Raw genomic sequence first — 18,405 nt, forward strand, 5'->3', positions numbered from 1 at the left:
GCGGAGGGACACCGGGTTGCTCCCACATTTTACTACCATGAATGCTGCTGCTGTGAACGGGAGGGTGCAGACACATCCTCAAAACACTGCTTCCAGTCCTGGGTAAATACCCAGAGGCGGAACTGCTGGGTCATACGGTAATTTGAGGTGGTGTCTCCTCAAGGATTAGTGCCCTCCGGCACCTCATGTGCTTGTTGACCATTTGTGTCTTTTCTTTGGAGGAATCTCTATTCAAGTCCTTTGCCCCTTAAAAATTTTTTTTAAGTTTATCCATTTTTGAGAGAGAGCGAGAGAGCGAGCAAGCATGCATGAGGAGGGGAGGGGCAGAGAGAGGGACAGAGAATCCTAAGCAGGCTCCACACTGTCAGTGCTGTTAGCGCAGAGCCCGACGTGGGGCTCAAACTCAGGAACCATGAGATCATGACCTGAGCAGAAATCAAGAGTTGGATGCTTAACCAATTAGGCTGCCCAGGCACCCCTGCCCATTTTTGAATCAGGATGTTTATTTCCTCCTACTTTGTGGGTTGCCACTTTACTTTGGGTCTTTTGATGCACAAAATTTTAAAATTTTCATGAAATCCAGTTTGTCTATTTTTTTCCCTGGTAACCTGTGCAAGCTTCTGTCCTAAGTTTCCTTCCACAAGTTTCACTGTCTTGGGTCTTAGTTTAGGTCCTCGCTCTATTTAACTTTTGTGTATGGTGTGAGGAACGGGTCCAGCTTCGTGTTTTCTGCATATGGACATCCGGTTTTCCCAGCGCCCTTTGTTGAAGACTGTTCTTTCTCCATTGAGTGATCTTGGCACACTTGTCAAAAATCACTGGAGTGTGTATGTGAGGGGTTATTGCTGAGCCCTCTATTTTCTCTCATGGGGTCTACTGGTCTGTCCTCATGCCAACAAAACATCGCCTTGATGGCTGTAACTCTGTAGTTAAGTTTTGAAATCAGGAAGTGTTAAGTCCTTCAAGTTCTGTCCTTCTAAAGACTTGTTTTGGTTGTTCAAGCCCCTTAAGATTCCATGTGAATTTTAGGATGGGTTCTTCTTTTTCTGCAAAAAAAGTCATTCGGGTTTTGATGGGGTTGTACTGAATCTGTAGAGGGCTTTGGGTAATATCGATATTTTAACAATATTAAGTCTTACGATCCATGAACATGGGATGTGTTTCCATTACTTTAGGTCTTCAATTTTCTTTTAGCAATGTTTTGTAGTTTTTTCATGGTACAATTCTTTCACCTGATTGGTTAAGTCCCAAGTATTTTACTCAAATTTTTATGTGCTATTGTAAATGAAATTGTTTTTGTAATTTCCTTTGCAGATTGTTCACTGAGTATGGAAATGCACCTGATTTTTGTGTGTTGACTTTGTACTGTTATTTTGCTGAATTTATTTATGAGATCTAACAGCTTCTTTGTGGAGCCTTTACTATTTTCTACATGTAAGATCACATCATATGCAAAGAAAGTTAAATTTACTTCTTCCTTTCAGATTTGAATGTCTTGTCTGTCTTGTCTAATTGTTCTGGCCAGCACTTCTAATACTGTTAAACAGAAGCACAGAAGCGAGCATCCTCATGTAGCTCGTGACGTTAGAGGAAAAGCTTTCTGTCTTTCATTATTGAGAATTACGTCCGCCATGTGTTTTCACACAGGACTCTCAGGGCCCCCTGTTCTCTTCAGGGGTACTTTCCAAGACCCTTAGTGGAGATCTCAAACTGGATAGAAACAAACCCTGAATATACTGTGCCTTTTCCTAAACACATATACCTATGATAAAACTTGATTTATAAATCAGGCACAGTGAAAGATTAACAACAAATAGGTAATAATAAAACACAGTTATAGCAATGTATTGTAATAAAAGTTAACTGAATGCAGTCTCTTTCTCCCTCTATCTTATTTTACTCATTCTTCCTTTCTTTGTGATGACGTGAGATGATAAGATGCTTACGTGATGAGACGAAGTAAAGTGGATGACGGAGGCACTGTGACGTAGCGTTAGGTTAACAGACCTTCTGACCACACGTCAGAGGGAGGATCATCTGCATCTAGACCAAGGCTGACCACCCACAGCTGACACCGAGCAGAGTTAAACCATGGACAAGGAGGACTACTGTATTATGTGAAGGTAGTTTTCTTTCTACTTCTTTCTTTCGCAGGCAAGGCTCCGTGCTGCCAACGCAGAGCCTGATGAGGCGGGGCTCCAACCCAAGAACTCTGAGATCCTGACCTGAGATCAAGAGTCATGTACTTAACTGACAGCCACCCAGGCGCTCCTCTGTACTGGTTTCCACAGTGGCTGCACCAACTCACATTCCCACCTTCAGTGCAAAAGGATTCGCTTTAATCCTTTTCCTCACCAACACTTGTTATTTATTGTCTTTCATAACAGCCATTCTAACAGGTGTGAGGTGGTATCTCCTTGTGGTTTTGATTTGCATTTCTCTGATGACAAGTAATGTTGAGCCCCTTTTTCATGCACTCGTTGGCCATCTTCATGTCGTCTTTGGAAAGATATCCATTCAGATCATTTGCCCAGTTTTTAATTAGACTGCTTTGTTGCTACTGAGTAGTAAGAGTTCTTCATATATATTTTAGATATTAACCACTTGTCAAATATCTGAATTGCAGTATTTCCCCCTTCTGTAGGTTACTTTGTTGATGGTTTCCTATGCTGTAAAGAAACTTTATAGAGTTTGATGTGGTCCCACTTGCTCATTTCTGCTTTTGTTTACCTTTGCTTCTGGAGTCAAACCCAAAAAATCCTGCCTGAGACCGAAGTTGAGGAGCTTATCCCCCAATGACTTCTAGGAGTTTTGTGGTTTCAGGAATTATGTTCCGAGTCCTCAAGACGTCTGGACTTGACTGTATGTAGTGTAAGACAGGCATCCAGTTTCACTCTCTCATGTGTGGCTGTCCAGCTTTCCCAGCACAATTTATCGAACAGACTGCCTGATCCCTACCTTTGCCTTAAGTTGATCACCTGAATGCAGGTTTATCTCTGTTGAACGACGTTCACTTCTATCTATTTTTATGCCAATACCATACTGTTTTGATTATTACAGCTTTGTAACAGTTTGAAATCAGGAAGTGTGATGCCTCCAGCTTTATTCTTCTTTCTCCATTCTTTTCACGATCTGGGGTATTAGGATTCTTTGTCCTATTTCCCTGAAACTTGCCTCTGAAGTTTTGATTTTTATTGCATTGAGTCTGTAGACAGCTTTTGGCAGTCTGGACATTTTTAACTTTAATTCTTCCATTCCATGAGCATATAATATCATCCATTTATTTGTGCCTTCTACATTTTTTTTTCACTACTGAATTACTAAAGTTTTCAATGCACATGCTTTTTACCTCCTTGGTTAAATTTGCTCTTAGGTATTTTATCTTTTATGCTGCTGCTGGGAATGAGAGGACTGTTTCTTACTTTCTCTGACAGGCCGTTATTAGAGTATGGAAATTCAACTGAATTGCATATTTTGATTTTGAATCCTGCAATGTAAATGACATCATTTAACAGTTCTAACAGTTTTTTTTTTTTTTGTAGAGTTGTTAGGGTTTTCTGTATACGACAGCACGTCATCTACACATTGAGACAGTTCTACTTCCTCCTTTCCAATCTGGATGTATTTGATTTCTTTTTCTTGCCTAATTGCTCTGGCGAGTACTTCCAGTACTGTGTTGAATAAAAGTGGTACGAGTGTTTTCTCATCTGTTTGTTTAATGTTTATTTTTGAGGGGGACAGGGCCTGAGAGAGAGGGAGACAGCGGACCTGAAGCGGACTCTAAGCTGACAGCAGACAGCCCAATGTGGGGCTCAAACTCATGAACTGTGAGATCATGACCTGAGCCAAAGTCAGACACTTCAATGACTCTGAGCCACCCAGGTGCCCCAAGAGTGTTTTCTGATCTTAAGAGTAAAAGTTGTCAGATGTTCACCACTGAGTATGATGATAGCTGTGGGATTGTTGTACGTAGCCTTTATTATATTGAGGTATATTCCTTCATGCCTACTTTGTTTAAAAGATTTTCTTTAATATTTATTTTTGAGAGAGAGAAAGAGACAGAGCATGCTGGGGAGGGGCAGAGAGAGAGGGAGACACAGAATCTGAAGCAGGCTCAGCTGTGCTGACAGCTCAGAGCCTGATGCGAGGCTTGAACTCATGAGCTGTGAGACCTTGACCTGAGCCAAAGTCAGATGCTTAACCCACTGAGCCACCCAGGCGCCCCTCATGCCCACTTTAAGGTTTTAATCATAAATAGATGTTGAATTCCACTCTGTCACTTGATTGGAGAGTTTAAGCCATCTGCTTTTTATTCTTTAAGATTTTAAGTAATCTTTATACCCAACATGGGGCTCGAACCTATGACTCTGAAATTAAGAGTTGTACACTCCACCAGGTGAACCAGCCAGGTGCCCCAGGCCTCCAAAGTTTCTGATAAGAAGTCTGCAAGTTCTCTTATTGAGGATCCCTTGTATGTGATGATGTGCTTGTCTAATGCCGCTTTCACGATGTGCTCTATATCTTTTCCAAGTCTGATTATGTTTTGTGCTGTGTCATTAAGTCCTTCTCACTTGGGGCTCAGTGAGCATTGTGGTTGTTTATAGTCATGCTCCCATCAAATTTAGCAAGTTTACAATCATCGTTTGTTCAAATATTTTGTCTGCTACTTCTGGGAGGCCCACGACCCACATGCTGGCCTGCTGGATGGTGTCCCAGAGGCTGCCAAGGGTCTGTTCTCTCTCTCTCTTTTTTTTAAAAATTTTCCCCTAATGTTTTATTATTTCTGAGAGAGAGAGAGAGAGAGAGAGAGACAGGGTGAGCAGGGNAAAAAAAATTTCCCCTAATGTTTTATTATTTCTGAGAGAGAGAGAGAGAGAGAGAGAGACAGGGTGAGCAGGGGAGGGTCAGAGACAGAGGGAGACACAGAATCTGAAACAGGCTCCAGGCTCTGAGCTGTCAGCACAGAGCCCGACGCGGGGCTCGAACCCACAAACCGTGTGATCATGACCTAAGTGAAAGTCGGATGCTCAACAGACTGAGCCACCCAGGTGCCCTGGGTCTGTCCTCTTTCCTTCAATTTTTTTTCTTTCTGTTCTTCAGATTTGAGAATTTCCACTGTCATTATCTTGGAAGTTCATGGATTTTTTTCTTTAGTTTGCTCAAATCTGTGTTTGAATCCCTCTAGTGAATTTTTCATTTCAATTATGGTACTTTTCAGAATTTTTTAGTTTCTTTTTAGGCTTTCTATCTCTTATTTGCATTTTGTTCATACATCATCTTCATGAATTTCTCCACCGCATCCCGTAGTTCTTTGAGCATCTTTGGGCGTTTGTTTTGAAGTCGGTATCTAATATATCTGCCATTGAGTCCTTTTTAGAGAAAGATTATTTTGAATTATTTTTTCCCTTTGAATGGGCCATGGTTCTCTGTTTCTTTGTATTCCTTGTGATTTTTCCTTGAACGCTGCAAATTTGAACCTAATAATGTGGCATGTTTGGAAATAACATTTCCCCTCTTTCCCCAGCGTTCACATATTCTAACCTTTAATTTCTGGCTCCCGAAAGGAACAAAAGTGAAAAATGAAGGGGAAGAAAACAGGGCCCTTCAAATCTCTTGGAAGTCACTTCAGGTGGAGGAGGAGGGACCACAGCAATGGCTGCCCCTGTGTCTGCACCGCTGCGATCAGAAGCCAGATCAGAGCGATCAGAGCCAGATCCCCGACGATCAGAGCCAGATGCCCGACGTCTGGAGGACAGGGGCCTTTGTAGCAAGCCCAGCCTCTGCGTCGGGGAACCGGCTGTTCCAGGAATGCCGGCAGAGCCGCCTGCCATGTGGCTGGGGGCAGGGAGGGGGTGGCTGCTACTGTTCTAAGTTGAAATGGACTAAAGGAGCCACGCTTTGCCATCTCAGCTTCCCCTAGAAGTTGCAAGCTTTCAACAGACTCCAGCTCCAAAATTATTACATCAGACAGATTCTGCCAGTGTGATTATCTAAGATGTAATTTTTTTCCTTTTCAGTTAGATTCTAATCTATTTTACTTATTTTTGTTTCTCTCTGTGACAAATCCAGTGGGCTTGCAGTGAATATGCTGCACGAGCTCACTGGCGAACACGGGACAGTGCCTGACGCGCGGTGAGCCGGCCGAACGCACCGCGTCCTGCTCCCGCGCGCACCGCTACAGTTCCCGGGAGCGGTTCGGATGGGGTGACAGACGGCAGCAGCTTCCTCTCTGCCTGGAGGGTATGGCGTACCGGGACCGCCGGAGGTCCGTGCCGGCTGACTCCCACCGCGGGAAGATTCACCTATTGATACCCTCACGCCTTCTGCTCTGCTGGACGCTTGGCTTCACCTCCCCCTGCCTTCTTACCATTTCTGCATCTCACAGTTGGGATCGCAGCTGTGGTTGATGAATCGGGCCTCGTTCCCCATGCGGTAACTGTCGATCACCATCCCGCTATCCAGGTTCAGGCAGTAGTGGTCGCTGTGATTATGATATTGCTCAATCATCCTGTTCCTAAAGAGGAGAGGAAGGATTGAAAGCCCATAAAGATTAGGCTGGAAGTAAATCTGATATCTTCCATTCTCCATTCTCATCTGGTGGCCCCGCTGTTCTATCGGGGCGTCCCCGGCGGCCCCCGTACCTGAACTCCTGCTCGCTGACAACCTCCCCCAGGTACTCGATGATGAACTGCCCGGCTGTCAGGGGCTCTTTGGTTCTGATTCCCCAGCCTTTCTCCTCGGCTCGAAATCGTTCTAGACATTGCACCCACTCGTGCCGCTGTATCCTCTGGTTACAGCACTGCTCGCCACAGGGACAAGTGGTGGGGGAACACTCAGCAAAGATCATTCTAGAAAGAAAAGAGATAATTGCATGTCAATTAATATTACATATGCCTTCATGAACCCATTTTTGTTTTATAGGAACTTTTAAAAGGAATACATGCAACTTTTAATTTTAGCAGGGTTGGATTGGTTAACAAGGTACTAATACGTAACTCCAAAACTTCGTAACACTGAAAATTACCAAGTAAAGTCATAAACACTGAATAGATTAAACTAACTGCCCACTAAGCATCCTGGGTAAACACGATATCATATTTAGCTCTGTGCTAAGAATAAAACTACAGACCATAGAGAAATTAAGAATTTAAAGATAACACAGCATTTTTGTTTTGAAGTAGCTCATGGGTATGTACAGATTGTTTTTCTTTTAAATTGTGGCAAAATCACACATAAACTGTACACTGTAAATATTTTGAAGCATACCGTTCAGTACATTTGTGTTGTTGTTGTTTTATAAGAATTTTATATTTCATTAGTGTAAATGACATTACCATACTGGAAATAACATTTCCAGTCTATATACTAGCTGAACCTATGACTGCTAGTGAATTAACAAGCAAAAAGTTCTGAACACAGCAGACAAAGTGCTGTGTACCTGTTTTCTCCCTGCTTTTTGGTTTTAAATTTCTAGATCTTTCACAGAAGTGGTTTAGTTTTGGTATATGGTTTGAAATCCCAGTAAGGCTACTGAACATGATTAAAACAAGGGATTATCAAGGATATAATGGTAGCTCAGAATATCAAATTTTATATAATGTATACACACACAAAATTTACAAATCTTGTAAAAAAGAAAAAAAGCATATAACATTTTACAATCTGTCAGTCTTTCTTCAAATAAACATTACCCTTATCTAAAGAGCAAACAGAGCACGGTGTCAAGTCACATAAATGAGCAGTAAGAGTCCCCGTGGATGACAGTCAGCTCAACCCGTGAGAGGCACTTCCTTATTGTCAAGTTCACCACCCTTATGCTTCCTTCTGAGGAACTCTTCACCGCGTGATACTACGACATACCCTTCCTGAAAATGTCTCCTTTTATGTGCCTTCCTTGGTCCTGCTCACAAACCAAGGTTTTACTGGATTTACTGGGGAAAATCTTATCGAGTTTATAAACAATGTTGGACACATTCTCAATGTATTTATTTGAAGTAATGATAAAAACTCACTGCTTGTTTTTAAAAATAGTCCTGGGGACACCTGGGTGGCTCAGTGGGTTAAGCATCCGACTTTGGCTCAGGTCATGGGCTCACAGCTCATGAGCTCAAGCCCCATGTCAAGCTCTGTGCTGACCGCTCGGAGCCTGGGGCCTGCTTTGGATTCTGTGTCTCCCACTCTCTGCCCCTCCCTGACTTGTGTTGTCTATCTGCATCTCTCAAGTTTCTTTAATGATCATACATCTCAAATTTTCTGCTTGTACTTGAGTGAGTTTTGGGAAGGTATTTTTTTTTTTAGAATAGTACTCATCCTGTGAAGGTTTTCTTGCTTCCCTTCTCCCTTCCTTCCTTCTGCCCTCCTTCCTTTTTATTTAAGAAGGAGAGAGAGAGAGCACAAGTGGGGGGGAGGGGTAAAGGGAGAAAGAGAGAGAGAATCCCAAGCAGGCCCCATGCTCAGCACAGAACCTGACGTGGGGCTGGATCTCATGACCCTGGGATCATGACCAGAGTTGAAACCAAGAGTTGGACGCTCAACCAACCAAGCCACCCAACCCCCCAACAAAGAAGGTACTATTTTCATTAGAGGGGTTAAATAACCTTCCTCAGGTCTCATAAGTAGTGAGAGGATTTAAACCTGGGTATGGTTAGACTCTAAGTCTCAATCTTTTTCTGTTACTCTAGTCAGCCCGTGTGATGGACCGAATGTTTGTGCCCCCTTCAAAATGAACAGCTGAAGCCCTAGCCCCCAGTGTGATGGTTGTTTGGAGATAGGACATTTGGGAGGTCAATCGGTTTATATTAGGGTACGAGGGTGGGAGCCTCATGATGAGATTAATGCCCTTCCAGGAAGAGGACCAGAGAGCTCTCTCCCCGCGAGCATGCACTGAGGAAAGGCCACGTGAGCACACAGGGAGAAAGTGGCTGTCTACAAGCCCGGGGCTGGGTCCTCCCCAGACATCAAATCCTTGCACCTTGACCTTGGACTTCCCAGCCTCCAGAACTGTGAGAAGTAAGTTTCTGTTCTCTGAACCACCAGGTCTACGGTACTTGGTCATGGCGGCCCAAGCAGATAGAGACAGCCATCAAGTAGGTTTTATAGATCTTTATGCAGCTTCATGAGAGCAATCCAAAGAGCTTATTTAGCTTTTCCCTCCAAATGAAGCGCCCCGGGTCTGGAAGCCTGTGCTGGCAGAGAGACAGAGACGGGACGGTACCTGTTGAGACAGTCATCCACACAGCCCTTCCTGGCGTCGTCCTCTGGCTTCTTGCAGTTACAGGTGGTGGCCTCGTAACCAGAAAGCGGTTTGACATCGACGTAGACATCTAGAGAGAAGACAGCAAAGGGTACTTTGTAAACACATAGGATCAGTTTGAAGCACCAGGCTAAGAAGAACATTGATGGTATGACGGCAGAAAAAATAGCTCGCAAGTTACTCACTTGAACGGATTTTTTTATATAGTGGGACATCTGGCTTTTTGTATAGCTAGAAGAAAGAAAAGAAAAATCTTGATATAGCATTTAACTTCAAATGCCAGAGAGCAGCATCAATCACTAAAAATACAAGAAAGTATCCACGTGCCCTGCTCAGATGGGAATATTGATAAGACTTTCTGGGTTGTGTGTATCTGAGGGAAATTCTTGGTGTGATCACTTTTTATCCTGAAATAAAAAGTGACTGACTAGATCAGGGTGAGGTGAGAGAGAAACAGATTCAACAACAGAGGAAATGGTAAATACTTTAAATGAAAATGCATTTTCAATTATAAGCTTCTTTAGCGTGTTTTAAGAGTCTTAAATGAAAATTGCTTAAGGCCTGATTTGCCTTTATGAAAAGAAAGGAAAAGCTGCACAGAGCTTGCCGAGATGGTCGGGGTCGGGGGGCAGGGCACACGGAGCTGCGGAGATGAGCACCCTGGCCTGTTCAGAATGGGAATTACGGAAAAACACAGGTCACGTTTTAATTAAGGCAATAATTTAGTGAATAAAGGGGAGAGGGAAGGCAGGAAATAAAGCTTTCATATTGCAATTAAGAAAACAAATAAACTGAAAAAATGCTTATGTATTTATTTCGAGAGAGAGACGGAGCGCATGAGCGAGCCCGAGGAGGGACGGAGGAGAGCGAGGAGCATCCCAAGCAGGCTCCGCACCGTCAGCTCAGAGCCGCACAAGGGGCTTCATGCCACGAACCGAGGGACAGTGACCGGGGCTGAAACCAAGAGCCAAGAGCCCCCCCCGCCCCGATGCCCGAAGAGAGGGCGTACGATCCTGCAAGAGACGCGACCGTCGCTTCTCAGTGGGGCGGGTCAGAGCACGTCTCCGCGGTACGAGCTCTGAGACACGTGTCTGACCTACTGACCCTCTCAGATTCGAGAGAGGTCACCGGGGAGAGACTGCGCAGAAGGCCCACCGCTTTCGGCTCTCCAAAATGAACCTTGGCTGGCATTCTGGCAAAGCTCAGGAGTCTACTCGCCACATCTGCCTGCCTATTTCCCAAAGCCGTTTCCAGCGCGGGCCGGGGCACACAGCTCACTGCAGAAATCCCTGGGGGCGCTTTTCAGTCAGGGAACCAGGAGCAGGAGAGAAAAAAGCACCTTCCCATCTTCAGCTCCCAATTTAAAAAAAGATCTTTTAAAAGTACGTGAGTGTTAAATATTTTCCCTGTTTCCTTTGGTAGAAGATCTCTCTTGTACGTGAAAAATAAATTCCAAACGGATGGGAAGGAGCCAACAAAAATAAAGCCTGAAATTTCTTAGTGCCGCTGGCAGTACATCTGAACCCTCCCGGGACCTGCATCAACCAGGATTCTTGCGGAACACGTCTCCGCCACCAAAATAAAAGCCCGGCATAACACAGAAGGCTGCCCGGGGAGGCAGGGACTCGCTGCTATTCTGAAGTAGGAATACAGGCAAATAGGTCACATTAAATATGGATGCAAATTCATTTTTCTTAGTCTGTAACCTTCACGGGACAGAAGCTTCTCCATGCTTCCTTCCTAAGATGGGGGCATAACAAGGAGGCAGAGCCGGGGACCTGCCGTCGCCTCCCCCCCCCGCCCCCCCCAGGAGGAAACCTGGTAAGACGGGCTCTTGTACCTGATTGTGTTTCCACTGCCAAAGGATGTCATAGGGAAGCTGGAAGTCAATCCTCTTCTGCCTCAGGTACTTGCCTGCAACAGACACACACGGTCACCTCCGGCGCCCAGGCGCACACAGGCTCGCCCGCCACAAGGCCTCATCCGCGCCGACTGGGAAGATCAAGATTTAATTTCTAATTTCACGGATTTTTCCATCACCAATGTTTAATTTTAGCTACGCTTTTCCATCACCGTCCATGTGGTATTTGCGAAAGACAGATTTTAATAGCAGCCTGAATGAAACAACATTCCAAAAAGTACCCAGGTCATTATGAAGGGAACTGAGAATTGTTCGTTTATTAAAATTATTTCCTAGAGCATCTGTTCTCCGTTATTGTAATCGTTATTGTAAATAATCGAAGATGGTCTGTAAGAATGGGAAGTATAAGAATTTTCTAAAGCAGGAGTCCCTGAGTTTAAAGAACTCAAGAGTATTTACACTCAAGTTTACCCTCAGTTAGCGTTTTCTCCGTCTACTGAAACCGGACACCATCAAGCGTCACAAGCCCCCTTCTGCTTTGAAGAGGCCGCATCTATTTCCCTGCTTTCTGACTTGTCCGTCCTTGAGGTGACTCAGTGCGGGGACACAATGGCTTCCCTGGGGTGGGCGGGGGCCCCCACAGAGCGCGCGGGGCGGGCTCCTCCCCCGTCCTCCTACGAGGACACGCGGCGCCCACCCGTCCTGGTGGGGAAGGTAGTGGTGGGCAGACCCGCTGGCGCCTCGGCGGNACCCGCGCCAGAAGAGGGAAGCTGCCGGAAACGAGCCGTGCCGGCATCGTAAGAACATTCAACGTCTCGAGTGCTTTCGATGAAGTCGTAAAAATTCTGAGATGTCGACCCACAAGTCAAAAAACGGAGTCCCCTCCACGGCCCAAGGGAAGAGCGCAGCTTGGCAGCCGCGCGGGGGACACGGCGGGGGACACGGCGGTGAGCGCGCCGGCCTCTTCCGTGCGGCCCGTCTGTCGGTGAGCAGACGACGGATGAGCTGTGGCCCTTTGGGCTCAGGGACCGACGGCGAGTGAAGTGAGCCCATCACTTCAGGAAACCGCTGGAAGGATCTGTTTCCAGTGATAAAATCTGAGTGTGAAGCGAACACTGGAATCGTGGAAAACTCGTGCCCACCCTCGTGAGACTCTTTAGTTCTGCAACACTCACTGTCCTCACGAAGTAAGCGGCAAGATCAACAACGTGAAGGGTTTCGGACACACACGGGGAACCGAAGAGCAGTACGATTCAGTGAATCAGACTGTTTCAGTGACCGACGCATGAAGTGATAAAGTGACAAATGGGTAAAAAAATCCATTTATTTTTACTTACTAAAATGTTTTTTTCAAGTTTACTTACTTATCTTGAGAGTGAGAGACAGCACCAGTGGGGGAGGGGCAGAGAGCGAGGGAAACAGAGTCCCAAGCAGGCTGAGCTGCTAGCACAGAGCCCGACGTGGGGCTCAAACTCCCAAAACTGCATGAACAGGACCTGAGCTGAAATCAAGAGTCGGAGGACGCTTAACCCACTGAGCCGCCCAGGTAAAAATTCACTTACGTTCCAAGAGGGACCAAGGACTGTAACGTAACAGAATACAAAAAGTTCACTGATATTCACACTCCACATTATGATTCACCTTTAAGGAACTATTACATTTATATTTTTGCTGCGGTGTCAAAGAAGAATTATCTGAAATTATTAAAATATTCTTATCTGCATGAGAACAGATTTCTTCATGTATTTGAACCAAAGTAACACCATAATAGATTGAATGCAAAAAAGATTAGAAAGTCCAGAAGTCTTCGATTAATTCTGACATCAAAGAGACTTGCAAAAATGTGAAATAAAGTCACTTTTCTCATTAAATTTTTCTTTGGGATGGTTATTTCTCATAGAAACATGTATTTATGTTAACACGTAATGCGTAACGAGTCTGACAGACGTGAGGATACGGCAGCATGGGGTACAGGTGTATCCTGGGAGGAGAACATGGGGACTTCAGGTCAATAACGTGGGGGGGGATGGCTGGGCTCCACTTGCAGGCAGGTGGCAAAGCTGGATGGGACACGGCACAGTCCGCGGTGAAGAGCGGAAGCACCGTACAGGTTTATCAGAGGGAAGCACACGCTGGCACACTCGAACAATGGGATGTGCAGCTACTGCGGTAAAATGAGGGGTGCACTGACCCACGTGGAAACACCCTCCAAGCTGCAGAAGAATACGGCATGGGCTCATTAAAAACATACTTTAAAACCCTGAAGAGTTATTCGTGGTGGGGACAGCCGGGGAAAGGGCGTGAGGGCACTTTCTGGGTGAGGACACTGTGTAGGAGAGACTGGGTTACGTGGGTCCGTGAGGAAAACCCTTAGCGAACGTACATTTAACATTTATGCATTTTATTGATGGTAAATATACCTCAAAAGAAAAGCCTGTAAACAAATACTGAGATCTTGGCTCTGATGTGTGTGCTGACATACTTGGAGGAGGTATACCAATGTCTGCAACTTACTTTGCAGATGAATTAGCAGATGGAGAAATAAATATATGGTAAATCAAAGTCAAAAAATTTTTTAAGTTTATTTGGTGAGTGAGTGAGTGAGCTTGGGGGATGGGCAGAGAGGTGGAGGAGAGAGAGGGGGAGAGAAAATCTCAAGCAGGCTCCGTGCAGTCAGCACAGAGCTGAACCTGGAGCTTGAACTCATGAACTATGAGATCATGACCTAGGCCAAAATCAAGAGTTGGACACTTAACCGACTGAGCCACCCAGGCACCCATCAAAGTCAGATGTTAATGACATAGATACTGCATGTTCACTGCAGAGTTTTTTTCAATTTTTTGTTTACTGAAAAATGCCACCAGAAAGCGCTGGAAGAAAAGTTTGAAAGGGGATATGCTAAATTATTATATTTCTGAGAAGGGCAAGCTTTATTTTCAATTCACACCTTTCTATATTACAACAATTTTTTTACAAGTATGCAGTCACTGTTTTTTTTTTTTTTTTTTTTTAACAGTTTATTCATTTTTGAGAGACAGAGACAGAGTGCGAGCAGGGCAGGGGCAGAGAGAGGGAGACACAGAATCCGAAGCAGGCTCTGGGCTCTGAGCTGTCAGCACAGAGCCTGACGGAGGGCTGTGTGACCTCTGACCTCTGACTACAACAGGTTCTTAGTAATTGCTTGTTGAAATTAACAACAGAACTTTTACTTTTCCCGAACATTTATTGAGTACTGACTGTGTACCAGGTCCCAGACTAGGCTTCTACACAAACCACCTCACATCCTCACCCTACAGACACCACCACAATGTCTCCATTTACTGATTAAAACAACAACTGAGAATCAGAGACAAAGTGACTTTTCCAAGGCCACACAACTAACCCAGATTTTAGCTACATACCAGATTTTTTTTAATTTAAAAATTTTTAAAAAACATTTTTATTTATTTTTGAGAGACAGAATGTGAGCGGGATACAGTCAGACAGAGAGGGAGACACAGAATCTGAAGCAGGCTCCAGGCTCTGAGCTGTCCAGTACTGTTTCTTAATAACAATATAATTTTTTAGAAAGTCAGAATTGGTTCTCAGAAGGTAGTACAAACCCGTAATGTAAAGGGTTAACTCCTTTCTTTGCCAGCAAGATCTGGTATGTTTTCTTTTCTTTTTTAATGTTTTATTTATTTTTGAGAGAGAGAGGTAGAGACAGCATGAGCAGGGGTGGGTCGAGAGAGAGGGAGATACCAAATTCAAAGACAGGCTCCAGGCTCTGAGCTAGCTGTCAACACAGAGCCCGACGCNGAATAGTTTCTCTAAGAAAGCATTCACATCCACTTCAAGTAACCTCAAAGACACGATTTTCCCCACAGTCCAACATCTTGACTTCGCAATGAGTCTCGGTAGATGTATTAAAAAAGAGGGGCGCCTGGGTGGTCCGGTCAGTTGAGTGTCCGACATCAGCTCAGGTCACGATCTCATGGTTTGTGGGTTGAGCCCCGCGTCGGGCTCTGTGCTGACAGTTCAAGGCCCTCTTTGGATCCTCTCTCCCAGTCTCTCTCTGCTCCTCCCCCGTTTGCATGCTCTCTCTCAAAAATAAATAAAAAACATTAAAAAAAAAAAAAGAGACAAAGAGAGAGAGAGATAGACAATAGGTCTCAAATGGAGTCACCTGTGCTAAGCCAGGTCACCGGCCCAGGGCTTACTCTCTAACCTAACAGCAGTTTAAAACTCCTCCAGAAACACAGCCTTACCGGGTGGGCGCCCATGACGAAATCGGCTACGCAGCCTGCTCTCCAAGCCCCTAAGGAAGGGGAGTCAGTGCCCTTGGTCCTTCCCCTTCTGCCCTTCCGGGCGGCTCCGTGCTGGGTGGGGTGTGTTGTGGAACGAGGCCAGTGACCTCTCAGTTCATTCGGATGAGGTGCCGGTGCCTTTCCTGGCACCATCTGTGACCCCCTCGCCCCCCACCCTGAGGGCCGGGGCGGGGAACGGCGCGCGCTCTCTCCTCTCCTCTAACATCTCTGAAACCAGAGACAGGTGATGCCCTTCGCAGAAGCGAGACGACCTGAAGGATTTCCTTAATCAAATGCTGTTGGAGAGGATACCGCAGCAGAACCTCAGGAAAATCTCATTTAAAAAAGTGATTCTTTAGGTAATCCACATTTTAAAACTGGCGGAAAAAATCACTTTAGAGCCATCTGAAAGTTGGATGAAATCACATCTTCGGTGGATTTTTCTGATTGGGTGCTAAAGCCTCGAGATCTCAAGTGCTGCCACTTCTCACTAGGGAAGGAGCAGAGAGATCCTTTTCTCTTTGAAAGAAAACGGAATTTGTGCAACAACGTCACTTTCAAGAGGAGACTTGTTACAAAAGCTCTAAAGTCTTGTGCTGACCTTGAAATCTAACAGGGAGAAGTCGTGAGGATTTCCTTTCACAAAATCAGTCCTCACGTGGGGAGGAAATGGATGGACTCAAACATGTCCGCCAACCCCCCGTTGTTAGTGAGGCAGCCAGCGGACGAGGAGACCAAAGCGGGGGACTCAACAGACAGGGGAAAGAACTTCCTTTTCGTGAAGAGATCTTAAACTATGAAACTATGGCAAAAACTTGGCATTTTTTTTTAAAAACAAGAATTAAGTGACTCACTTCAGACAAAGCTCTGTTTACATATAATCTGAGTACTGGTTCGTCACACCGCTGTACAATAGGTAAGAGTCACTCATCTTCTTATCCTGTGTAAATGGTTCTGGTATTCTCTCCTAAGAAAGCTGTAGTAGGGGCCCCTGGGTGGCTCAGTCGGTTCAGTGTCTGACTCTTGATTTTGGTGAGGTCACGATCCTGGGGTCATGGGATCGAGCCCCACATGGGGCTCTGGGCTGAGTGTGGAGCCTGCTTGGAGTTTTCTCACTCTCTGCCCTTCCCCACTTGCGTGCTCTCTCTCTGGTCCGGCGGGTCACTGAAAGGCGTGGCGTATCAGTGAAGTGTGGGCCATTTAGGAGGTTATAAATAACGACCAAAAATATTGGAGGGAACTGCTTAAATTTCACTCAACAAAACGCTAGAATTCAAGGTTTTGGTTTTGCCAGCCTGAGGAAAAAGAAGTGAGCTCCAGAAATACAGGCACAGAGTGATTCCCACCACCCCGTGGACGCCTGCCAGCCCCGGGGCAGGGGCCTTCCCCTATTCTGCTCACTGCCGGATCTCAAGTATGAGACAGAGGCCTGATGGAACAGCATTTTCCGAATGGACAGACGCAGAGGTGTCTCCCCGAGGAGCCGTGCGGGCTGTCAGGCGGCACCGGCCACCCCCACGGCGTGTGTGGTTTTTTATTCAGCTTTTATCCTAACAACCCGGTGCTCATCACAGTGCTCCCTTAATCCCCATCATCCCCAGTTTCTCCAACCCTACTCTTCCTAGCCACGGTTTCTTCCTGGCTGGTATACTAATTTACTCCCCCCGGTTTTATTGAGATATAGCTGACGTGCATCACCGTACACGTTTAAGGTGCACAGGACGGTGGAGTGGCTTTCATGTACTGCGAAGTGATGTTTAGCGTCCACAAGGCATTTCTTACAGATGCAATAAAGAGGCAAGAGAAAAAGAGAACAGTGTATTTTCCTTGTGAGGAGAACTCTGGGGATTTCCTCTCCAGAAAACAGCAGGGTCACCTACAGTCGTCGCACCGATCAGTATGTCCTTGGAACTTAACACAGCTCGTAACTGGAGCTTGCACCTTCTGACCCCCTTTCTCCTAACAGCCTCTCTCTCTGCTTCTGGTGACTGAAAATCCGATCCACTTCATTTTCTTTTTTTCTTGTACAGATTTTGTGTTGTTACTATTTTTTATTCTTATGTAATCTCTACACCTAACATGGGACTTGAACCTACGACCCAGAGATCTAGAGTCGCTTGCTCCCCGGACTGAGCCAGCCAGGTGCCTCATCTCCTTTCCTAGAGGTTGTTTTTAAGATCCCCACGAGTGCAGGTGCAGTGAGGTGACGCAGGGTCTGTGTCTCTCTGTCTGACTTCGGTCACTCAGCATAATGCCCTCAGGGTCCATCCGAGTTGTCACAGAGGGCAGGACTTCCTTCCTTCCTCTTGTTTTCTTTCCTCTTTTTTAACATGGCTGAGAAATATTCTGTTGCCTGTATATATGCTTCCTCTTCTTTATGCACTCATCCCTCAGACACTTAGGTTGTTTCCACGCCTTGGCTATTGTACATAATGTTGCTATGAACATGGCGGGGGGGGGCACAGCAAATATTTTTTTTGAGTTAGTGTTTTCATTTCCTTTGGATATATATCCATAAGTGGAACTGCTGGATCATTTGGTTGTTCTATTTTTATTTTTTCAAGGCTCCTCCATACTGTTTTCCATAATGGCTGTACCAGCACAATTTCTTAAACACAACCAGCTCCTTCCTGCTTTCACATTCATGTGTCATTTCTCCCACCTAAAACTAAATCCTCTCCACCAAATTAAGCCATTTGCCTCATTCTTTCTTTTTATCAAGTTTTATTTAAGTCATCTCTACACCCAATGATAGGCTCGAACTCACGACCTGAGATCAAGAGTTGTGTGCTCCAGCAGCTGAGGCAGCCGGGTGTCCGTCTGCCTCAGTCGACTGAGTACCCGACTCTTGATTTCAGCTCAGGTCATGATCCCAGAGTCATGAGATGGAGCCCTGCGTTGGGCTCTGTGCTCTGCATAGGATTTTCTCTCTCTCTGCCCCCTTTCTCCAGCTCTCTCTCAAAAAAAAAAAAAAAAAAAAAAAAAAAAAATTTTATTTTTTAAAA

The 18,405-nt window shown here is 45.3% G+C and overlaps 1 protein-coding gene across 1 annotated transcript in view; it reads right to left on the reverse strand.

The window, feature by feature from the left end:
* The window catches only part of ASH1L (ASH1 like histone lysine methyltransferase), a 178,780-nt gene that overhangs the window by 18,197 nt on the left and 142,178 nt on the right, over positions 1-18,405 (reverse strand). Inside the window, exons 9-13 of the mRNA XM_077764062.1 lie at positions 11,094-11,167; positions 9,439-9,484; positions 9,215-9,323; positions 6,642-6,848; positions 6,368-6,514 (exon numbers count right to left, since the gene is read on the reverse strand). Of these exons, the coding sequence (XP_077620188.1) occupies positions 6,368-6,514; positions 6,642-6,848; positions 9,215-9,323; positions 9,439-9,484; positions 11,094-11,167 (583 nt within the window). The remainder of the gene's footprint in view (positions 1-6,367; positions 6,515-6,641; positions 6,849-9,214; positions 9,324-9,438; positions 9,485-11,093; positions 11,168-18,405) is intronic.

This window comes from Crocuta crocuta, unplaced genomic scaffold (genome assembly GCF_008692635.1).
Source record: "Crocuta crocuta isolate KB4526 unplaced genomic scaffold, BGI_CrCroc_1.0 scaffold528, whole genome shotgun sequence".
Lineage (NCBI taxonomy): Eukaryota > Metazoa > Chordata > Mammalia > Carnivora > Hyaenidae > Crocuta > Crocuta crocuta.